Raw genomic sequence first — 25,755 nt, 5'->3', positions numbered from 1 at the left:
TCCCTGACCAAGGCCCTTCTCCCCTGATTGCTCAGTTTGGCCGGGCGGCCAGCTCTAGGTATTCTCAGTAGAAAATTATAAACAACTCATCGCAGCTCTGCCACAAAAATGGAAAAGGAAATTACTTAATAGAGAAAGCAAATAATTAGTTTGTCTGCCACCAAATAAAAGTCATAAATGTCTTAAAATAAATCATAAAATGTACCAGTTTCACTTACGGTCAAGAGGGTTGACAACTATGCCGCATAAAATTCAAGATGCTGTAGTTGGGAACAGATTTTCGATGTCCCAATACCATGGCATCGGGTTTATGAACTGATATATAAAACGACAATTGATCCATCAATTTGTTCTTTTAAATTTAAGCTATTATATAAAATTCTTGCTTCAAAAAGAATGCTGGGTATTCAACAGTCAGACCGCTGCAGACTGCCATGATGAAACAGGATCAATAGAGCATCTCTTTTGGTGCTGTCCATCAGCGGCTTGTTTTTGGTGTGTGGTCCAGGAACGGGTGTTATGCCATAATATCAGGGCGAGGTTGAACCTGCAAACTGTACTGCTGGGGGATGTGAAGGACCACAGTAAGTTAATAGGAAATATCATTGTGCTCTTGGGTGAATATATTATTTTTGTGGCAATTTCGGCAGAAATGTTGCAGATGGGAAGGTTCAAGTCCCTAGTGAGACATCATCACAGAATGGAGGGATGTATTGCGAGTTGGAAATGGGAGAATTATGATTTATTGGGAAAGATGGGTTGATCTGTGGCTGTTTGAAGAGTGTTGGAATAACTATATATACAAATGTATGTACAGTATAAAAGTTTGAGGTCCTCCAATCAGCGGTGAGGGTGTGGATGGGATTATTGTTTGTTTTGATGCTGTGAGCGGTGTTTGTTCTGGTGGTCTTGGTAGTTACGGGTGTGCTCGCTTCCATGTGGCGGGCCTTGGTTTTTCCCGCCCTTGGAAAATCCCTTTGGGCTGGGGGCAGTGCCTTGCCGGCGTCTCGGTGCGGGTGGGTGCGAGCGCACCCACTGACCAGAGCACCCGCTAATGTGGGTACTAATTTGTACTGTATTGTTGTTTTAAAGAAATACATTTTTATTTTATTTTTTAGAATACAACTCTTTGAATGCCCTCTTCATAATGCATTATAAGCATATTTATAAASTGGGTGGTCCATGCCCTGAATGCTGATGGGCTAACAGCCATGGTATATCAGACCACRTATACCACAGATATGACAATATGTATTTTTACTGCTCTAATTACTTTGGTAACCAATTTATAATAACACTAAGGGACCTCGGGTGATTGTGATATATGGCCAATATACCACGGCTAAAGGATGTACCCAGGCACTCGGCGTTAAGTCGTGTATAAGAACAGTCCTTAGCTGTGGTATATTGGCCATATACCACACCTTATTGCTTAATTATAATGCCTTATGTGCTATACGTAAATCCTTATAATTCATGACATAGGTGCTCATAACTGCTCATCAATAACGGAGTAAAAAAGGATTCTAAAATCTCTCATCAGGTCATAAAAATTACACACACTTTCACAACAAACTGTCACCGTGCAATGCCAACATCCTGTCTCAATTTGTCTGCTGCGTTGTAAAACTAAGCCTGCCTTTACCCAATGGTCTTGATCAATTAAGACAATTGGTCATTTAGGTAATCTAAGACAATTGGGACAGAGACTGAGTCTCACCTACATAATTGAACAGAACACATAATAGGCTAATACTAAAATATGTATCTCGTTGTTCTCACCTCTCCACAGCCCGGTCCAGGAGGTAGAAGAGAGCCTGCAGGACAACATGGTTGCCTGTCTTGTTGGGGTGGTGGAGCTTGGCTGTGTACAAGGCTATGGAGGCGCCTGATGGGTCTCGCACACTCTGGTTGAACAGAACAGAGACAGGGGTCAGAGTGAGGAGAGATTAGGGTGTGCTTCTTAGCTGCCCTGTGGGGCACTGAAGTCCAACGTCCTGATTCAAATACGATTCTATATAGTACCTGTGGGTGAGAAAAAAATGAAGCAAATAAGCAGTAACGCATCACGAAAGTAATTCAAACATAGAAAAGTGTTAAAATGTCACCGCAAGTTTATCACTTGGTATACATCTCTATTCTTCTCCATTGGCATAATACCAGAGGTGTRTACAGTTTACAGTAAGGCTGGGAATTGCCAGTGACCTCACGATACAATATTATCACGATACTTAAGTGCCGATAAGATACGTATTGCGATTCTCACTATTCTATATGTAATGCAATTCGATACTGTGATTATATTGCGTTACGATGTTCCAARCATATTGCTCACCATATGTCTTCTGCAGAGGGACAACAGAGAGTCATGAGAATACGAGTTTTGATCAGTCATGGAAATAAGTGCTCAAAACCAAAAAGGATGGAGAACAAGCTATGAATGAAAAATACTGGCATTTTGTCGCAGGTACAGCCAACTAGCGCAAAAAAGAATATTGCGATATTGTCAAAATTATATATCATCAAAAATAATATCCGGAATTGTAACTATAGATTTTCCCCCCCATCACTAGTTTACAGTAGAGGTGCATACAGAAAGGTTTGAGGCAAAACTCTAGTCTAGACTAGTTGCACAATGAATCCAACATGCAATCATCAAATACATGTGAAGTCATGGCAGCCTGCATATCAAAATATCTAAAATGGGGTCTGGTGTTCAGTTTGACCACAGGATGGYAATGTGGACATGACCATGAGAAGCAATGAGAAGTTTAGCCACAGGGAGGCACCTGCGTTCAAAGTCAGTAGATTTAAAATGGGCGCCACCTCACATCTCTGAAACAAACTGTCAGTATGAATGGAACATCTAACTAAAGACACAACAATTGTGAAAAACAGGGCCCCATTCAATTAAATTAAAACAGGTCACCGGTCACTGGATTAGCACATTCTTTCACTGTGAGTTACTGTGTGACCTATTAAAAATGATTGAATTTCAACTGAGTAGTATAGAATAGTTTATAGTCTGAACTGCAACACTGAAGAGCATACAATACATTTTTCCACAATTAACTCTTACCCCAGCATCCAAAAAGCAGGTTGAGTGACTTAGTTTGACTAGGCAATAACTAGGCAATAATAAAAAGTAAGGATGCACGATATATCGGTGAACATATCGGAATCAGCCGATATTAGCTAAAAATGCCAACATCGGCCCGATGTCTAGTGCAACGGCGATGTGCAAAACCGATGTCAAAGATTACGTGCATACCTATATAACGTAGGTACACGACGTAATGACGCCACGTAAAATTTTGCGCTACACATGTGTAACACAGCATTCCTAACCTAGACCACAATGTCTGCTGTGTGGATCGAGCAGTCAACAAGTCAAGCAGTCATTTGAAAGAGTAAGAACATTTCAGCGAGACAACTCAAAATCAAAATCCATTAATGCCAAGATAATGGAATTCATTGCCCTTGACAATCAACCGTTCTCTGTCGGGGGTGATGTCAGCTTTCGCCGACTGGTCGAGCACCAGTACACACTACCAACTGCGCTATTTTTCAGATGTTGCCCTACCGGAGATACACAGTAATAGCGTCACTGCTATTAGCTTCACAACTGACATTTGGACCAGCGATATCAGCCCMATGAGCATGCCGAGTCTGACAGCACAGTGGGTCGTTGAGGATTTCGTACTGAGGAAAGTCGTATTGCATGCTCATGAATGTGCTGGTTTTCATACCGCTGCTGCCATTTCAATGGAATTTGAGAACACGTTTGAAACTTGGAAACATGAACACTAGCTAGTAGGGTTGCACATTTTGGGGAATATTCAAGGTGGAAACTTTCYGTGTGAATTAACGGAAATATATGCAAATTAATATTACAATTTAAATGTAGATGTTTTTTGCATTGAATATATTTACCATATAAAATGGAGACAGAAACAAACCTTTGACCTTATCATAAGTAGAGATTTGCAAATTATTAAATCCTTCCAATATAAATTWAAAAAACTGAGTTACAAATTAAACTTTAATTAAATGAATTGACTCTTCACATGGGATGATTTCAATGAACAACAAAAGGGAATATTGAATGATCCCCAATGATCCATCGCATCTCCCAAAAACGTTTTTAACATACATCTGTAAAATGATAACAAAAGCTTTAGTTTCTAGACTTTCTTTCTCTCAGGCTTCCATGTCTTCTCCTTGGACATCTTCAATGTCCACCTCCTGAACATCAGACTCCAAGGCCCCATCTTCACTGTTACTTGTCAGTTGTCAGGCTCAAAAAGCCAAAAACTTGCCTGGATGGCCACCAATTTTTCAACCCTTGTATTGGTCAGCCTGTTAACATGCTTTGGTGTGTGTGTTCCCAAACAAGGACCAGTTGCGCTCTGAGGTGGCTGATGTTGGTGGGATTTGGAGGATGGAGGCAACAGGGGAAAGAGCCTCAGAGCCACAAAGTCCCTTCCACCAGGTGGTTGATGAGATATGTTGGCACGACTGCCATATTGCACCTCCATCCCAAAGCCCTTACATCATCCAGGAGGATCCTCTTGATGGGGCTGTCCATATCGGCAGACTTTGATATGGCCATTTCTTGGAGAGACTCCTTCCCCTCCAGGAGACTGTCAAACATGATGACGACAACACCACCGCCAACGGGTGTTTCTGGGCAGCTTCAATCTGGTGCTCTTATTCTTCTCACTTTGCTTGGTGAGGTAGATTGCTGCTGTAACTTGATGACCCTTCAAGTACCTAACCATGTCCTTGGCTCTCTTGTAGAGTGTATCCATTGTTTTCAGTGCCATGATGTCCTTGAGGAGCAGATTCAATGCATGAGCAGCACAGCCAATGGGTGTAATGTGAGGGTAGGACATCTCCACTTTAGACCAAGCAGCCTTCATGTTCACAGCATTGTCTGTCACCAGTGCAAATACCTTCTGTGGTCCAAGGTCATTGATGACTGCCTTCAGCTCATCTGCAATGTAGAGACCGGTGTCTGTTGTCCCTTGTGTCTGKGCTCTTGTAGAATATTGGTTGAGGGGTGGAGATTATGTAGTTAATTATTCCTTGCACACGACCTTCACTTGAACTCTGTTAAACTCTGCATGCAGCAAAAGCATGTCTGGTTGGAGGGGTGTATGTTGGGCGAAGAACATTCAGAAATCTACTCCAATACACATTGCCTGTTAGCATCAGAGGTGAACCAGTCGCATACACAGCTCAAGCAAGACATTCATCAGCATTTCTCCAACTACGTTCCTCCATTGAATCAAAAACACTTCTGATGGGGGTTGGAGGGACGCCATGTGCGACTGACGTGTTTTCCGTTTGCTCCCGCAGTATTCTTAAAGTTTGTGAATTTTGCAGCAGAACCGCATTTATTTGCAAATATTAGTTTGGTGATCCCTCTCCCTAAAAACCAAGACTACTTTGCTTTCGAATGTCAGCATGTCGACGAAACATAAGGCCAAAAACATGACTTTAAGGAAACCCGGCCTACAATACCCACTCTCATCACCGCCCTCTCCTGGGACTGGGGACTCACACTTTACCTGGTGGTGCAGCTTGGCGGCGCTGAAATGAACATTCAAGGCCATCAAACTACTATGCTCTGAGATAGTTGAAATGAAAACGGAGGTAGTTGCTACGATTGAGGCCCGAATACAGGAGGTTTCTGATACTTTAAAAGCAGATCTAACCATCCTGCGGAACGAGACAGTGCCAGCAATCACATCACTCAAAACAACAACAGAGTTGCACACTACAACGATTGCAGCACTGGAGACCTCCGCTACTAATGTCTCCGATTTAACGACATCCCTAGAGGATGACGTGAAACACCTAGCTACGGATTTGAAAAAGGTGCAGGAGAGTTGTGAGTTTAGAGGGATTCTCTCGCCGCAATAACCGGAGACTGGTATCGGTCCCAGAGGCAGCGGAAATGCCTCGCGCCACTGATTTCGTTTCTGGGCTGCTGAAGGATGTTCTTGCCTTGGATGAGAAGCCCCTGATTGATCGTGCCCACTGGTCGCCGCGACCAAAGCCCCGGGATGGTGAGAGGCCCCGTGACATTCGAGTGCACTTTTTCCATGAGAAGATGGAGATTCTCCGACCCCGCAATACCACTCTGAGCTTTCAAGGACAGAGCTTCTCTATCTACCAGGACTACTCTCCCACTGTTTCCAGGCAGTGCGCAGCTTTCGGGCAGGCCAAACAACTCCTACGGGACCATCCACGTGTGAAGTATGGACTGCGATTCCCGGCTATCTCATGATGGTAAATACTACACATTTGAGTCTCCGGATGAGGCTATGGCTCAAGAAGTCTTGATCTTGCTCATAGATCAGCAATTGTTCCTTGCGAACTGTGGATAGTAAGTAGCCCACCTGTGGTACAATTATGTTTAGTTATAACATACTATTCTTGTATAATTGRGGAGTTGGCGAACCCATTCGGGCTTATTTGATGTGATCTAATGTTTTGATCATCTAGTGTGCTTGCCTTACAAGCATTCAGTCATTTTAATTTCATTGTATTAAGGTTTTACTTAACTCCTGTGTTTCTAGGCTCTCATATTCAGCTACTCAGTTTGTTTACATTGTGTCTCAGTGACTCAAAATATTTTTTGGTTATTTGTTTACTGCATCCATTTGTAACGACCCAGTAAACAGTAAATGCTCCGAGGCTACACTTTGTGGGTCTTCACTTCAATTTTAAAGGTTTTGAACGTCATTTATGCCCAGAAAACGTTCAACGTTGTGCACACATAGTTTTTTGGTCTTAGCTGTAAGGTGTCTTATCGTCAAACTAGGCAATTTTTTTTTTTTTTTTTTGATTGTCTAACTATGATTTGCTTACTTCAAATTATGTTTTTGGTTGACAGCCTTTATACATTTTATTTATTTTCTCTCTCAATGCCTGTTATAAGACTGGGAATATAATTATATACATCTATAAGTGGTGCTTTTGTGGGATTCACTTTTATTTCTCTCTTTTTGCTGCTTGATCCACTAACAAAAAACGCGACTTTAAAGAGCAGGACTGTAGGTTTGGGTTTAACACCGCACTCTCACAGACATACTGTGCAAAGAGAACATGTTCTATTTATGCTTGTACCTCGTTTGGGGAGGTACTGTCTGGGATGGGGGAGGAGGGAGGTTGAATTGTTTAGTTCTAATGTTGTCGTTCTGTCTTTTTAGTTTTTTTTCTGTGCTTTTTCCAAATATCTTGCACCGTACATTATTACTCTGAGACAAGTTAATCTGGGGTTTTTGGGTACTGATTGCTTTTCCACTCTATGCTCTAATGACATAGTTGTATAACGGGAGTGCTCATGGTGGCCAAAACAATACGATCAAGTACATTTCGTGGAACATCAAAGGGGTTACCAATCCTGTGAAGCGTAAGAGGGTGTTGACACACTTAAAGGGTTTGAATGCAAATTTTGCATTTCTACAAGAGACTCACTTGAGGACTGGTGAGCATTTTAGGATGCGTAGGGACTGGGTTGGTCAAGTGTTCCACTCTAACTTTCATAGTAAATCAAGGGGTGCTGCCATTTTGGTTGATACATCTACTCCCTTTGTAGCTTCTGAGGTTATTGGTGATCCTAAGGGACGATACGTCATAGTAACTGGTAAACTGTTTCCTACCCCACTTGTTTTGGCTAGTGCTTATGCTCCCAATTGGGATGACACAAGTTTTATTTCTTACTTTTTATCTGCTATACCTAATTTAGATTCCCATTTGTTGATTTTAGGGGGAGTGGGGGGGGGGTTCAACTGTACAATGTCCCCAGTTCTTGACAAGTCCTCACAAAGAACTACAGGCCATCTAAATGTGCCCTACTTAATCTTTCCTTCAGAAATATGCTGTGTGTGAGGCCTGGTGTTTCCTACACCCTACAGATAGACAGTATTCCTTTTATTCTCATGTTCATCAAACATACTCCCGCATTGATTACTTCTGCATAACCTTCGGCGGTGTACTTAYGAGAGTATTGTTATTTCTGACCATTCACCATTAGTGCTTGAACTAGAGTTTCCCCAGCGATCTCCTATGTGTTATCAATGGCGTCTYAACCCCATTTTACTCTCAGATAAGGAGTTTGTCAATTTCATTTCTTCTGAAATCACCTTATTCCTAGAAACTAATTCAACGCCAGGTATGTCCTGCTCTACCATATGGGAGTCTGGCCAAATTATTTATTTTACAGCCAACCAAAACAAAGCTCGCTCTCAGCAGCTTCGGAACCTGAGCGAATCCCTAGCCACATTGGATGAGAAGTATGCTACGGTTCCTTCCTCTGATCTACATAAAGAGCGCCAACTACTCCAATCTGAATTTGATGAGCTTTCTACCAGGCAAGCTGAACATTTACTCTTGCGAGCTCGATACAGAGTGTATGAAGGCCAGTAAACTCCTTGCACATCAGATCCGTAAATCTGAGGCCTCACGTTTAATCCCACAAATAAGGACCCTGTCTGGTGCCACCACAGTTATACATAAAGAGATCAATGATCAATTTAAACAATTTTACTCTGCGCTATACACCTCTGAATCTCCTCAAGACCCTTTGCTGATTGATTCATTCTTTAATGGCCTGAATATGCCTTCAATTGATACAGACTCCCATGACTGTCTAGAAGAAGAATCTACACCTGAGGAGATTGCAACAGCAGTGTCCGCAATGAAAAGTGGTAAATCATCAGGTCCGGACGGTTTTCCAACCAAATTTTACAGGACGTAAATGGCACTCACTAGGCCTCTCCTCACTAGCCCAATTATTCTTTGATGATACATTTGTCTCTTTTGCTCAGCTACAGGAGAAGTTCAACCTCCCCCAATCCCACTATCTCCAGACTAGGAACTTTGTCAGAGCTAACACACCTGAATTTCCCCATAGGCCTGCGAATACAGCTATAGAGATCATCTTTGAGCTGAACAAGCTTCCTAGGGGCGCAATTTCAGATGTATATGCAATCATTAATGACGTACAGAACCCTTCTTTGGTGCCTTTAAAGACTCGATGGGAAAAGGATTTGGGGGAGGAACTTGGGGAAGATACCTCGGAATCTTGTGCTACACAGGGTGCATTCATCCTCTTTTAGCACTAGACACAGCCTCATTCAATTCAAGGTGGTTCACCGTAGCCACTGGTCTGGGACCAAACTTGGAAGAATATTCTCTAACTTTGATCCTACCTGTGTCAGATGTAAAACGGAACCAGCCACACTGTTGCATATGTTTTGGGGCTGTCATAAACTGTCAGGTTTCTGGGAATTAATATTGAAATGTTTCTCTGATATATATGACACTGTTATAGATCAGTCTCTACAGCCCTTTTTGGTGTACTGACCATAGGTACCCCCCTGTCAAGAATCCAGTCGGACACTGTTGCTTATACAACTCTTTTAGCTAGATGGCTAATACTTCAGAACTGCAAGATGGCATCTCCCCCATCGTATACATTTTGGGTGAGAGACGTGGGAACCCCAAACTGTTTTATGGGGCTTGGGCTCCATTCCGGTCTTATTTTAAACAGTCCATCCTCTGATGGCATTCATATTAAAACAAAAATAAGTCTGTATTTGACTCCCCTGTGACTCAAGGGTTGGATGAGCATTTCTTTGTGGGGTTTTTTGGGGGGGGGGGGTCATTAAGGTTGATGATGTGCTTATTGATTGTTACCTGTGGATGCCTTGTTCATCTTGCCCGGTCAGAGACTAAAATGTGAGCTAGTTTTGCCCTGTTTTTTTTGTTTTGTTCACGCTTACATAAAATGATTATTCCTTTTTTCTTTTAAAGCTTTGTAAACTTTATTTTTGGTCCAGTGGATGGTCGGTCTGTGGCCATGACTGTCTGTGAGTGGTTGCATTTCTCCACCCCTATCCCTTGACTGTTTACAGGAACAATGGTGAGGTGTTTGCTCTGTCTCTGTACTACAGATTGCCCTTTAACCTTTGTAGCCTTCTGCCCGGTGTGTTTAACTTGTCTAAAGTACGGTATCTTTTTTCTAGTTGAGTATATTATTTATATTGTTTTGTGTTGTCTTGTAAGACTGAATAAACAGAGGTTTCAACCCMAAAAAACTTCKGATTCCAGGAGGACCATGAGCTGTTGCTATCGATAAGGTGTCTGATCCATAATTTTCGCATCAAATAGAAGTAGAGGGACTTTTGTCAGTGGTTGCTTTTTGTGAGCGCTGAGGGAACTTTATGCTCTTGGCCAGATGATTCTGCATCTTTGTTGCATTCTTCACATATGATTTGGCACAGTATTTGCAAATGTACACAGCTTTTCCTTTTACATTAGCTGCAGTGAAATGTCTCCACACATCAGATAGTGCCCGTGGCATTTTTCTGTAAAGATTTCAAATAAATAAATAGAAATCAGTAAAAAATAACAAATACAATTCCATGTACAGATAAATAGTTAAGCAGTTAGATTAAACAACTCCTTTGTAAGATAAATGTTTTGAAATTAAACATGTATGGAGACAGGTGAATTAACACTCCTCAGTTAGCAGGCTCAAGCAAGCTAAAACCCACATGGTAGCAAAAATTAACAAGTTAAATTATTTAAACACACTTTGCTATAGGCTACTATTTACTAGTTACCAAAAAATCATGTATGTCATATAAAATATACCCCACCCAGTATTGTAATCAAAACTTACCAGAAAGCATGTAGTCCTTGACTCAGACAGTGTAGTAGAGTGGGCTCAATAGCATCTCAGTGTGCAAGATCTTGAGAATCAGCTGTACATGTGATGGAAAAGTGCACTACACATGTGATGGAAGAGTGCACTGTGCATGCAGAGGGTTGCAATTCCATTGAATTGGGGATAGTTTAACCAAAATATGCCACAACCCCCACACCCCACCTACTACTGTCTGCGTAACTACTACAGCAGAAAGCAGCCTAGTCGGCACAGCTCCATATATCTCATAGTCGTAAAAGAAAAAACAGATGATCCCAGAGCATTTCCTGCACTGTCCCCCCCCCCCATCCTGACGAGAGCATCCTCCTAATGGAATGGGAGTGAGAGGCGTTGAGACGGTATGTGTCATGACATTACCGTCTCTGTCTTGCGAGCCGTGCAAGGCCCATTGCACTGACTGACTAACGGCCCCGGGGAGGGGAATCGACATCCGCTACCCGCTCCAGACATAGAGGACAACCAACGCAATGAGTCTGGTCCTGGAGTTGTTTTAGCGTTCATCTTTTTTCAGCATCTGGGTCGTGTTCAGTAGGCACGACGCGGAAGAAAACATTTTGACACGGAGTGAAACGAAGAGATGGTTAAGATGGTTGTTGTAGGCTTAATGCCACAGAGGGTTGCCAAAGCTGCCATACGCCTTTGCACACACAAAAACACAACACACACACTATTAAACTCACCAGCACAGTGAACTTCCCACTGAGCAGCTCCGAATGCAGAGGTTCCTCCTGAGGCTGTAGTTTAACGATGCCCTCTTTCAGACGCGTCTCCTAGACACATGAAAAAAAATAAGAGTTAAGGGAACATCAGGCCTGTGAAGTCTACAGGCTTTTGTTCCAGTCCAGCACTAACACACTTGATTCAAATGATCCAAATCCACCTAAACCGTCTTCAATGTAGGCCACTACTATCAGTTGAATCAGGTGTGGTAGTGCAGGACAGCATTTCCTCATCCCAGACCTAGTGTGTCTCAGAACTCTTCAGTGATTGGTCTTTCCTTCATCTGCATTGGTTTGATGAAAGGATGAAAGGGGAAAGGGGGATACCTAGTCAGTTGTACAACTGAAATGTGTCTTCCGCATTTAACCCAACCCCTCTGAATCAGAGCGGTGCGGGGGGCTGCCTAAAATCGACATCCATGTCTTCGCAGGCAATATATGGATGAGTCCTACCAGCAAGTGTGCGCTCAACCGTCATGTGATTAAAGGGAAGTTTAGCTGAAAGGAAAGAGAAAAGGAAAGGAAACCATTTCTGAGGAGATTTTCAGGATGTATGGTATTGCAGTGATACCGTGATAGCCAAGCAGATAAGGTATAAATACCTGTAGGAAGCTGTGAATTGAACCTTGTAGGCTACACGACAGTACTGTATATTTACAAAGAACTACCTGTCCAAGTGACTAGAAAGCCTTTACCTTGATCCGCGTGGAGCAGAGCTTAAACTGACTACCGTGGCAAACGATTGGATACCCGTGGGCTCAAGAATCATGACGTATTACTTAACATGCTTATACACTGAACAAGAATACACTACATGCTCGTCGAACTCATTACAAAATCATGGACATTAATATGGAGTTGGTCCCCCCCTTTGCTGCTATAACAGCCTCCACTCTTCTGGGAAGGCTTCCCACTAGAAGTTGGAACAGTGCTACGGAGACCTGATTCCATTCAGCCACAAGAGCATTAGTGATGTTGGGTTATTAGGCCCGACTCACAGTCGGTGTTCCAATTCATCCCAAAGTCGTTCGATGGGGTTGAGGTAGGGGCTCTGTGCAGGCCAGTCAAGTTCTTCCACACCGATCTCAACAAACCATTTCTGTAGTGGATGGGGGCTCCTGAGTGGCACAGCAGTCTAAGGCACTGCATCTCAGTGAAAGAGGCATCACTACAGTCTCTGGTTCGAATCCAGACTGCATCACATCCGGCTGTGATTGGGAGTCCCATAGGGCAGCGCACAATTGGCCCAGCGTCGTCCGGGTTTGGCCGTCATTGTAAATAAGAATAAACCTTGCTTTGTGCACGGGGGGGATTGGACCTCGCTTTGTGCACAGGGGAATTGTCATGCTGAAACAGGAAAGGGCCTTCCCCAAACTGTTACCACAAAGTTGGAAGCACAGAATTATATATAATGTCATTGTATGCTGTAGCATTAAAATTTCCCTTCACTGGAACTAGGGTGCCAATCCCGAACCATGAAAAACAGCCCCAGACCATTACTCCTCCTCCACCAAACTTTACAGTTGGCACTATGCATTCGGGCAGGTAGTGTTCTCCTGGCATTCGCCAAACCCAGATTTGTTCTTCGGACTGCCAGATGGTGAAGCATCACTCCAGAGAACGCGTTGCCACTGCTCCAGAGTCCAATGGTGGCGAGATTTACACCATTCCAGCCAACACTTGGCATTGCATATGGTGATCTTTTGCTTGTGTGCGTGCGGCTGCTCGGCCACGGAAACCCCTTTCATTAAGCTCCCGACGAACAGTACTGCTGAGGCTGTTCCAGAGGCAGTTTGGAACTCGGTAGTGAGTGTTGCAACCGAGGACAGACGATTTTTACACGCTATGCGCATCAGCACCCGCCGTTCCCGTTCTGTGAGCTTGTGTGGCCTAACAATGTTGCTCCTAAATGTTTCCACTTCAGGGGTGCAACTCTGGTTTTACAAGTGGGGGGGTAGGACCTATTACTTTTTTTATCCAGTCGGATAAAACCTCCAAACAACCTTCCTGACCGCTTGGAGGCGTCCGCATGGTCCTAATGCAACGTTGCCTCGTTTTGTATCACATTCCAATGATAAAACTGAGGGGGGGGGGGGCAAAAATGCAATTTCAGAATGTGGGGAGGACATTTCACAAACTGATTTGTTGGAAAAGTGGCATCCTATGATGGTGCCACAATGAAAGTCACTGAGCTCTTCAGAAAGGCCATTCTACTGCCAATGTTTGTCTATGGAGATTGCATGGCTTTCTGCTGGATTGTATACACCTGTCAGCAACGGGTGTGGCTAAAATAGTGGATTTGGCTAAGTTTCCACATACTATGTATATATAGTGCATCAACGCAACATGTAACGTTTTGGTTCAATGTTTCATGAGCTGAAATAAAAAGATCCCAGAAATGTTCCATATGCACAAAAAGCTTATTTCTCTCAAATTTGGTGCACCAATTTGTTTATATCCATGTTAATGAGAATTCTTCCTTTGCCAAGATAAAGTAGGAAGAGGAGGATTGTCCCCCTCAAAATTGAGGGGAAAAAATACATAAATTTTAACTAAAATGTTTATTTAAAAATAAATTAACCATCTTTCTCCCTAACTTTACAAGTTACCAGCCACCACTGACATGCACGAGCGCATGCATACATACATACACACACTTACCCTGTAGCTGTGGAAGAGCTCAATGGCTCGCAGCACGTCGAACTTGCGCGCCATGAGGAACTTGACGGCCACTTCCCAGGACAGCTGGGACACTCCATGCTGAGTGGTCCACTTGTTGATTTCCTCCAGAAACTGTTTGGTAGCCTAAAAACACAGAGATGCGGTCACACACCATGACTGTGTCCTAAATGGCAGCATATTCCCTAGCACACTGCTTTTGAATGGCACCCTTTTCCATATATAGTGCATTTCCTTTGATCAGAGTCCTATGGGCTCTGGTCAAAAGTAGTGCACTATATAGGGAATATGGTGCCATTTGGGACACAACCTATGTACTCACTCCACAGAGATAATAAAAGAGACTAGAAGAAGTGAAAGAAGAAGTGAAAAGTGATACATCCTATGAGGAAGTGGTGTTGGTGTCTGTATGGCCTTTACCATGAGAGAGCATTTAATTTCATAAAGAGAGAAAGGGTGTTGGAAGACAGAGGTGACTTGGCTGCATGAAAAAAATAAGATACCAACAAAAACAGAGGTTCAACTTGTAGGTATAGCACGTTGTGCTTCCACATTTCTGTACTTCCAAGCCTTTTGTTAGCTGGGACTAGCAGTTGAGTAAAAAGTGCTGGGCTATTCATCTAATCAGAACAACTTGGATTCCATAAACCCTACCTCTATCAAACCTGCCATAAGAAATACACGGAGCTTGTATGCAGAAAACAGACTTGCAGTTCTCCAATCTTGAATAGTTATGGTTAAATTATTGAGATCCAAGATTGCACCATCAGCTTCAAGAAATTGTGTGCGTTCTTGCACTTGATTTAAGGAATGGGGTCTTCAAACAAAAATGGATGTACACTGAATAAAAAGATAAAACGCAACACGTAAATTGTAGGTCCCATGTTTCACGAGCTGAAAAAAGAAAATCCCCAAAATGTTCTTGACGCACAAAACACTTATTTCTCTCAAATTTAGCGCAAAAATTTGTTTATATCCCTGTTAGCGATCATTTCTCCTTTGCTAAAATAATCCATCCACCCGACAGGTGTGGCATATCAAGAAGCTGATTAAACAACATGATTACATAGGTGCACCTTATGCTGGGGACAATAAAAGGCGACCTTAAAAATGTGCAGTTTTGTCACACAACACAATGTCACAGATGTATCAAGTTTTTGAGGGAGCGTGCAATGGGCACGCTGACTGCAAGAACGTCCACCAAAGCTGTCGCCAGATAATTGAATGTGTACTTCTCTACCATAAGCTGCCTCTAATGTCGTAGACCATGCCAGCCCAGGACCTCCAATCGGGCTTCTTCACCTGTGGGATCGTCGGGGGGCGGGGGGGGTGGGTACAGGATGTGGTGCGTAGAATAAAAAGGCTCTTTGTGATGGAGGAAAAAAAAAAAACTCACTGATTGGTTGGGCCTGGCTCTTCAGTAAAATCTTGCAATTGTTGCAGGTTGAATTTATATTTTTGTTCACTATAGATTTCACGCACACCCATGTGCACACACACACTTTACACAAAGACGGACATACACACCCTTTGGCCACTAGGAAGGTTTAGCAAAATTACCTTTAGGTAAGTGATTACGGCAGCATCATTTTACATGAACACTGGCTGGGACTGTTTTTTCTCATGTTGATTTACCCCAATCAATTATATAACTAGGTACACAAAATTCCCATTTCAGCACTCAGCTCAGTTACCTATGCATTATTTATGAACAACAAGGCTGAGTAGATATTTTTTATTTCACCTTTATTGAACCAGGTAAGCTAGTTGAGAACAAGTACTTATTTACAACTAGGACCTGGCCAAGATAAAGCAAAGCGGTGCGACACAAACAACAACACAGAGTTACACATGGAATAAACAAGCGTACGAGATAAACAAGATCAACGTAATGTTTTTCATAGAGTAAAAAGTCATGTGCATAGAGTTAATCATGTTTTATAGAAGAATGCTATGAAAAATAACATTACCTAGGTGCTAGATTTCAATATGGAGTCTTTTCAGAATTTCATCCCTTTATCTGATAGCTGACTGTCAAGGTGGACCATTAATTTCCTGTCTCTCATATCACACCATCTTCCACTCCAGACACCAGGCCTGAAGGTGCTCATTCAAAGCTCATTCAAACTTCCCCATTATACCCATTCAATAGAATAACTAAATATTTAACCAACACATTTGGACAAAAATTGTTCAATAACACTATCAGTATTGAAATCTACAGTAGTGTAAAAAGGCACTAGAGAACCACCAGCTATATGTTTCAGCTAGCAAAGAGACCAATCTAAGCGTGCACACTCTCTATCTATGTCCTCCCAAAAGGCTTCCGGAATTTTGTTGGTGGGCGAGCCCAGCCAGGCAGCACCAGCGAGCTGTCACAGAAGATAGAGGCTAATGAAAGCTCACGCTCAGAGCAAGTTCCGCTTCCCCAGCCAGCGAGAGGGGGAAGTCAACTATGGGGAGTCAGAATCTCTTCACGAATACAGAAAGCTACTGATGAGCAGAGCTGAAAAGGACAGGATGCCACTGTCCTCCTCTCACAAAGCTCGTGATTTCAAAGACAAACTGATGCATGTCAGAGGCTCCAATACTATTCAAACCGCTAATATCCGGAGGAGGAAGCTAACTTAACTACATAATTGTAAAAAAAAAAATATATATCTCACTGTGTGGCTGCATTGTTGAGTTTTCACCATGTGGTTGTTTCATTCTCATTCGGATGTTTGTTGCCCTATGTATCATTCAATTATTTTAACTGATAAATCAAAGCAAGCATCACATTGGCCCGGTCCTTTAAGACATCTCATGTACAAAGCATTTCCTCTGGATGCAGGTGGTGTTTAACTAAAGGAGGTGGGCCTATATCTAATATCAGATTATCAGTACATTTTAAAGTGCTCTGATTTGACATGATACTTTATTGTTAACTCTATGTAAACAATCTTGGTGGTTTAAATGCAAATTCGATATAAATCAGTCAAAATAAAATGTATAGCTAATATCGGGCGATAATATTGGTCAACTTATATATCGGTTTGACTCTACATAAAATTCAACCAGGAACCCTGGACTCCCAGAGCAGATGAAGGGATGCTAGTCTTGATGCTATTCAAAGAGCCCAAATACCGGGATTCGATTCCAGTTCACTAAGTTGTGATGTACAGTACCAGTCAAAAGTTTGAACACACCTACTCATTCAAGGGTTTATTTTTATTTTTACTATTTTCTACATTGTAGAATAATAGTGAAGACATCAACACTATGAAAAAAAACCACATATGGAATCATTTGTGGAATTTCTTTCCTTAATGCGTTCAGGCCTTCATGGTTAAATTGCTGCAAAGAAACCACTACTAAATACTCAGTCTCCGCAGATGCAAAAATACTGAATCTTAGGAGTTGATTCCAAGAGGAATCGAAGCTTGTCACCCAGAAATGGGAGTCGACATCGGGAGTTGACAGGCAAAGAGTCGAGGAATCTATTTTCACTAGCACAAAGTTGGATGCAACCAAGTTGCAGATGAGTTGCATTGGGGTGTTTCACAAAGCAATCAAGTAGTAACTCAGTTGCAAGAAACCCAAAATTGTGGGAAAGGTGCTTTGTTTAACTCCAGCCTAAGGTTACAGTTAAAATCAGGTTTGAGTTTAGGGTTAGGATAAGGGTTAAGGTTAGAGTAAGAGCTAGGGATAGTTGTAAAGTTGACATTTATTGAAGATCTACAAACCGTGTACTTGGGACTATCCAAACAAAATGTTACCGAAACAGGTTTTTGTGTGTGAATAAACTAAGGAAAATTAACGTGGTTCAATATTCATAAATATTCTCGAACTTTCTGGTTCACAAAAAAACATTGAACCTTCACAGTTCACACTTCAAGCTGAACCAAGAGGAGGACCCATTACTGACTTCAAGACAGTTCACCTGAATTAGAAATGTACCTAGGTGCAGGAATGGACTCCTAAAAAGTAGTCTATGGACCCTGACTGTCCCCAACACAGATTCTGGGCCTGTTTGCTTAGCTACAGTTTATAGCAGTCATGAGAATTAGGTCTAAACAAAGAGTTCTACTTCGAAGGAAATATTTTGGCACAAATTCTGTGAATCAAGACGATACGTGCAAATATTTACATATCTTTGAGGAATTCAGTACGCACTTCCTCAAAATGGGGGTTCTGCTGGTTACACATGCTGTAATAAAAACAATCATTTGTGAGACATTTTCTTTTCAATGCAAGTCTTCCGCTCTCACGGATCTCGATCCCTCGGCATGAAGCCAAACTTGTCTGCTTTCTCTATGAAGAGGTCACAGCGTTCCCAGAATGCTCTGCCCAAAGTCTGTTGATTCTCCTTAAAAGCCTAAGATATCAGGGAGAGGGAGGGAGAGAGAGCTTGAGGGAGAGAGAGTAGCTATCAGACATTAGTAGTTAGGTTAATATTAGTCAGGAAGTTATCTTTGGCTCACACGTAGAGGGGAGAGTCAATCAATATCAAGTGAATAGACAGAGTGCACATTTTAACCAGTCTGAACGATATACGAACCGCAAGCGACAGAGTTCATATTAAAGCCCGACCAATATGTTTTTTATTTTTTATTTGGGTCCGATACGATTCTGATTTGTTTGGGGGGGGGGGGGGAACTTTCCAATACCTACACATCTGCCGATATACTGTTAAAAGCAGGGAAATTAAAAAAGGAACATCTTTTCCACACAGAGTTCTCATAAATTGCCATCCAAAACAGCAATTATCCAAGAAATATACTTCAAATGTTGACTTCTTACATTGTGACACCATAGGAACGGCTGCAAGGGTTCAGATAAGCATGAGATTCCCTTTTTCCATCATATTTATTGAATATCCGTTATTGGTGGAATTATCGTCCGGTATCGGTAAAAGGCCAACAGTGGCCGATAATGTCGGTGAAAGGATGCATCTGTTTGGCTCTAGTTCATACATCAGTTGAGCATTAATGTTGACCATTCCCAGCCCAATTATATTCACCCACATTAGAGGTCAAAACATATCTTTTGTTGACACCATCGGAGTATCCATTCAAGCAATAGGAGTACATTTTAGTCTGTATTTGAGCAGCCACCGCTGTCTATACAATGCTCAATCCAGTCCAAATCTAGTCAGCCACCAAACATTAAACACTCAAGACTTAAGCCTGAATGTTTAAAAAACATTTCCATGGATTTACAGTGCATTCGTGACGTATTCAGACCCCTTGACTTTTTCCACATGTTGTTATGTTAAAGCCTTATAATAAAATGGATTAAATTGTTGTTTTTTTCCACCTCAAACTACACACAATACCCCATAATGACGAAGCAAAAACAGGTTCTTAAAAATAAATAACTGAAATATCACAATTACATAAGTATTCAGACTCTTTACTCAGTAGTTCGTTGAAGCACCTTTGGTAGCGATTACAGCCTAGAGTCTTCTCTGGAATTACACTAAAAGTTGGCACACCTGTATTTGGGGAGTTTCTCCCATTCTCCTCTGCAGATCCTCTCAAGCTGTCAGATTGGATGGGGAGCGTCGCTGCACAGAGATTTTCAGGTCTCTCCAGTGATGTTCGATTAGGTTCAAGTCCGGGCTCTGGATGGACCACTCAAGGATATCCCCATTGGATGATGCTGCCCCCACCACGCTTGAAGCATGGTGGAGGCAGCATCATCCTGTGGGGATATTTTTCAGTGGCAGGGATTGTGTAACATGAAGTCCTGTCAGTGTCATCTGATGAAGATCATCAAAGGTTAGTGATTAATTTGATCTGTCTGCTTTTTGTGAATCCTCTCTTTGGCTGGAAAAATGGCTGTGTTATTCTGTGAATAGGCACTCACCTAACATAATGGTTTGGTTTGCTTTCGTCGTAAAGCCTTTTTGAAAAATCGGACACTATGGCTGGATTTACAACAAATGTATCTTTAAAATGGTGTAAAATACATGTATGTTTGAGGAATTTTAATTATGGGATTTCTGTTGTTTTGAATTTGGCGCCCTGCAGTTTCACTGGCTGTTGAAGAGGTGGGACACTACTGTCTCACGTACCCTAGAGAGGTTAAAGATAGCTGTACACCAGCAGAACCCATCCTACTTGAAAGAGCTGGAGCAGTTTTGCCTTGAAGAATGGGCAAAAATCCCAGTGACTAGATGTGCCAAGCTTATACAGTCGTGGCCAAAAGTTGAGAATGACACAAATATTAATTTCCAAAGTTTGCTGCTTCAGTGTCTTTAGATATTTTTGTCAGATGTTACTATGGAATACTGAAGTATAATTACAAGCTTTTCATAAGTGTCAAAAGGCTTTTATTGACAAATACATGAAATTGATGCAAAGAGTCAATATTTGCAGTGTTGACCCTTCTTTTTCAAGGTCTCTGCAATACGCCCTGGCATGCTGTCAATTAACTTCTGGGCCACATCCTGACTGATGGCAGCCCATTCTTGCATAACCAATGCTTGGAGTTTGTCAGAATTTGTGGGTTTTTGTTTGTCCACCTGCATCTTGAGGATTGACCACAAGTTCTCAATGGGATTAAGGTCTGGGGAGTTTCCTGGCCATGGACCCAAAATATCGATGTTTTGTTCCCCGAGCCACTTAATTATCAGTTTTGCCTTACGGCAAGGTGCTCCATCGTGCTGGAAAAGGCATTGTTCGTCACCAAACTGTTCCTCGATGGTTGGGAGAAGTTGCTCTCAGAGGATGTGTTGGTACCATTCTTTATTCATGGCTGTTTTCTTAGGCAAAATTGTGAGTGAGCCCACTCCCTTGGCTGAGAAGCAACCCCACACATGAATGGCCTCAGGATGCTTTACTGTTGGCATGACACAGGACTGATGGTAGCACTCACCTTGTCTTCTCCGGACAAGCTTTAATTCCGGATGCCCCAAACAATCGTCAAGGGGATTCAGAGAAAATTACTTTACCAGCAGTCCAATCCCTGTACCTTTTACAGAAGTGTCACCCATTCTCCTCCGCAGATCCTCTCAAGCAAAAACAGGTTTGTAGAAAGTTTGGGAAATTTATTCAGTCAAAACATGTTAGAGTCACCATTGGGAGCAATTACAGCTGTGAGTCTTCCTGTTTAAGTCTCGAAGAGCTTTCCACACCTGGATGGTGCAACATTTCCCATTATTCCAGTATGCGATGAAAAGCAGACAACCAGGTTTTCCTCTAGGATTTTGCCTGTGTTTAGCTCCATTCCGTAAAATGTTTATCCTCAAAAACTCCCCAGTCCTGAACAATTTCAGGCATACCCATAACATGATGCAGTCATCACTATGCTTGAAAATATGGAGAGTGGTACTCAGTAATGTGTTTGTTGTATTGGATTTTTCCTAAACACAACACTTTGTATTCAGGACAAAAAGTGAATTGCTTTGCCACGTTCCAGACTTAGAAAAGGCACCTATGCACTTCTCAGTATTTGGTATTTAGACGTACCTTTTTCAATGACGTAACAACTGAAAAGGACATGACGGAGGAAAGAAAAGTAAATGGAACGCAATGATGCAAAAATAAATGTGGTATTACTAACTGTGGCTCCTGATAATGGCTAATATTTAACATAATTCAAATTGTAAAATAAAACTGAGAAAAGCCCTGGCATGTAATCAAAACATTCCAAAGCACATACGTCAACCTCGACAGGTCCAGCCCTACAGAAGCCGAGGTCACCAAATGTTCATCCACACACGTTATGAGGGCACACGATAAAAATTCGGAATAACGGCACATCTATTTATATCCTGTGGAAAAGGGGCCGCAATACATGTCCTGTTGATATGATCTTCAGCTTGCTTCCATATGGCTGGTTTCACATTTGTCTCCAGGGATAATAAGGGAAAAATTTGTATTTTACAATCCCCTTCTCCAAATGGATTACTAATTTACCCAGCTCTTAACAATTTCTAAATTACAGTGCATGGAGAATGCGGTTATTTCTAATAAAAAATTATAAGAAAAAGCTTTTTCCACTTGGAACCGGCAGGTTCGATCAACCTTATTCATAGTTTCCACATGCGTAAAGGTGGTGGAAAGAGGGAATTAAGTAATGGTCAAAATACGGTGTATCTGTAGATACATTTCCACCACACCTTAATTTGTTCTAGCCCCACCTCAAATGAATAGCAGGTGAATAGCATGCTTAAGTTCAAGGTCAGAATAGGAAGAGACAAGTGCATTAAAAGCGAATTACGTTCTATTTACGTACGCTTAACTCAGGTTGGAATCGGGGCCTTCGTGCCTTGTTGCAAACAGGATGCATGTTTTGGAAATATTTTTATTCTGTACAGACTTCCTTCTTTTCCCTCTGTCAACTAGGTTAGTATTGTGGAATAACTACAATGTTGTTGATCCATCCTCAGTTCTCCTATCACAGCCATTAAACAAACTGTTTTAATGTCACCATTGGCCTAGTGGTGAAATCCCCTCCGGCAACTGAGTTAGGAAAAAGCCAGTATCTTTGTAGTGACTGGGTGTATTGTTACATCATCCAAAGTGTAATTATATGCTTTATATACACACCATGCTTTTTAAATTCACCCCTCTACCAGCAGGTGCCCTTCTTCGCGAGGCATTGGAAAACCTCACTGGTCTTTGTGGTTGAATCTGTGTATGACATTCACTGCTCGACTGAGGGACCTTACAGATAAATTGTATGTGTGGGGTACAGAGATGAAGTAGTCATCTAAAAATCAAGTTAAACACTATTATTGCACAAAGAGTGAGTCCATGCAACTTATGCGACTTGTTCAGTAAATTTGTAGTCCGAAACGTATATATAGTGGCAAGAAAAATTACATGAATCGAGGAATTACCTGGATTTCTGCATGAAAAATTGGCCATAAAATTTCATCTGATCTTCATCTAAGTCACAAAAATAGACAAACAGTCTGCTTAAACTAATAACACACTAACAATTATACATTTTCATGTCTTTATTGAACACACCGTGTAAACATTCACAGTGTAGGGTGGAAAAAGAATGTGAACCCTTGGATTTAACCACTGGTTGGCCCTCCTTTGGCAGCAATAAACTCAACCAAATGTTTTCTGTAGTTACGGATTAGACCTGTACAACAGTCAGGAGGAATTTTGGACCATTAATGTTTACAAAACTGTTTCAGTTCAGCAATATTCTTAGGATGTCTGGTGTGAACCGCATTCAAGGTCATGCCACAGCATTTTAAGTTGGGTTGAGGTCAGGACTCTGACTGGTCCACTCCAGAAGGTGTATTTTCTTCTGTTGAAGCCATTCTGTTGTTGATTTACTTCTGTGTTTTGGGTCGTTGTCCTGTTACATCACCAAACTTCTGTTGAGCTTCAATTGGCGGACAGGTAGCCTAACATTCTCATGCAAAATGTCTTGATAAACTTGGGAATTAATTTTTCCGTCGATGATAGCAAACTGCCCAGGCCCTGAGGCAGCAAAGCAGCCGCAAACCATAATGCTCCCTCCACCAGACTTTACAGTTGGGATGAGTTTTTGATGTAGGTGTTTCTCCACACATAGTTCCTTCCAAACAACTCCACTGTAGTTTCATCTGTCCACAGAATATTTTACGGCAGCGGCTTCTTCCGTGGTGTACTCCCATGAACACAATTCTTGTTTAGTGTTTTACGTATCGTAGACTCGTCAACAGAGATGTTAGCATGTCCGGGAGATTTCTGTAAATCTTTAGGTGACACTAGGATTCTTCTTAACCTCATTGAGCATTCCGCGCTGTGCTCTTGCGGTCATCTTTGCAGGATGGCCACTCCTAGGGAGAACAGCAATGGTGCTAAACTTTCTCCATTTATAGACAGTGTGTCTTACCGTGGACCGATGAACATCAAGGCTTTTAGAGATACTTTTGTAACGCTTTCCAGCTTTATGCAAGTCGACAATTCTAAATCTTAGGTCTTCTGAGATCTCTTTTGTTCGAGGCATGGTTCACATCAGGTAATGCTTCTTGTGAATAGGAAACTCAAAACTTTCATATAGGGCAGGGCAGCTCTAACCAACATCTCCAATCTCATTGATTGGAGTCAAGGTTAGCAGACTCCTGACTCCAATTAGCTTTTGGAAAAGTCATTAGCCTAGGGGTTCACATACTTTTTCCAACCTACACTGTGAATGTTTAAATTATGTATTCAATATAGACAAGAAAAATACAATAATTTGTGTGTTATTAGTTAAGCACACTGTTTGTCTATTGTTGTGACTAAGATGAAGATCAGATCACATTTTATGACAAATTTATACAGAAATCCAGGTCATTCCAAAGGGATCACATACTTATTCTTGCCACTATAGGCTTGCCAAAAAGGGGTTGAATACTGGACTCAAGACATTTCAGCTTTTCATTTGCAATTAATTTGTAAAAATGTCAAAACACATTATTGCACTTTGTGTAGGCCAGTGAAAAAAATATATATTTTAAATTCAGGCTGTAACAACAAATTGTGGAAAAAGTCAAGGGGTGTGAATAATTTCTGAAAGCACTGTATATAACATTAAGACTTGGCCCTGATTAAAAAAATATATGGCCATTAATATTTAGTGGGAGTGTGACTCCATTACCAGGTGACCTTGACCTGTGACAAAAATAGTGTCAAAAGAATCAGGAAGAATTCAAATCCCAAAATATTTTTTTGTACATGTATATTTTCATTCTTTCTGGCGGTGACACTTTGGTTGATATGTCACGTGCTAGCTTGATCTCACTGGGTCAAATTTAGCAGAAAATTCCCTTGCTTCTGAGAGAGTGAAAAACCCCAAAGCTAGCTAATTAATGCCTACACAGTAACCATTAAATTATCCTGCAGAGCACCTTCTAAACCAATTCTAATGAAAATGGTTTGCAACTTAGGCTATTCCATCAAAACTGGTCACCAGTTTACAAGATGAAGCAGAACATTATATGTAGCCCATGCCATTGCAATTATTTGTCTCACACTGTAAAAAAAAATATTTAAAAATCCAAATGCAATCTTACTGTGGAAAACCACTTAAACCTTGTACTTATCCCAGAAACATGCTTTGAATTAGGTTGAATATTTTGACACACTAGCTCTCTAAAGATATGCGACTCCTCTAAAGAGTTCCATTTCAAAGCAATGTTGAGGTCAGAAGACTGACCTGTTCATTCAATTAAAACCCCAAAGCTAGGACACGATGTGATGCAAGTATTGCACACATAACAAAAAAGTGCAGAGCAATGGCCAGAATTGCATAGTACAGATATAGGCTATGAAACGAACGCAAGGTTCTAGTCTAATGTCGTTGAAAATGTTTTAAATGATTGGCTATTAAAACATCAGCATCTTCATTCTACATTGTCTAGGAAAGTTTAAAAAATTGATTACGTTGACAGCATAAGACATACAGGCCAGAATCTAAAAGAAACAAGCCAGGCCTTATAGTCATGCTAAATGTTTGAGCTGATAAGTACAACAATGCTAAGGGTGATTCATACGTAACATGATCATGATTATTGCTGATCCACTTCTCTCGACATTAGCCACATGTGGAAAGTGCCATCCTATCATGTTCAGTCCAGTCAGTCCCACTTGGCACGAGTTGATACTAAACAGGAAGTGTCATGTTGCATTCTTTCTA

General features: G+C 41.6%; 1 protein-coding gene across 1 annotated transcript in view; it reads right to left on the bottom strand.

The window, feature by feature from the left end:
- The window catches only part of LOC111952844 (tyrosine-protein phosphatase non-receptor type 9), a 46,249-nt gene that overhangs the window by 11,703 nt on the left and 8,791 nt on the right, over positions 1-25,755 (bottom strand). The window contains exons 2-4 of the mRNA XM_023971786.2: positions 14,125-14,268; positions 11,425-11,514; positions 1,783-1,907 (exon numbers count right to left, since the gene is read on the bottom strand). Of these exons, the coding sequence (XP_023827554.1) occupies positions 1,783-1,907; positions 11,425-11,514; positions 14,125-14,268 (359 nt within the window). The remainder of the gene's footprint in view (positions 1-1,782; positions 1,908-11,424; positions 11,515-14,124; positions 14,269-25,755) is intronic.

The sequence above is a fragment of the Salvelinus sp. IW2-2015 genome, linkage group LG26 (assembly GCF_002910315.2).
Source record: "Salvelinus sp. IW2-2015 linkage group LG26, ASM291031v2, whole genome shotgun sequence".
NCBI lineage: Eukaryota > Metazoa > Chordata > Actinopteri > Salmoniformes > Salmonidae > Salvelinus > Salvelinus sp. IW2-2015.
The sequence above is the reverse complement of the archived record's forward strand: the minus strand, read 5'-3'. Positions and strand labels throughout refer to the sequence as shown.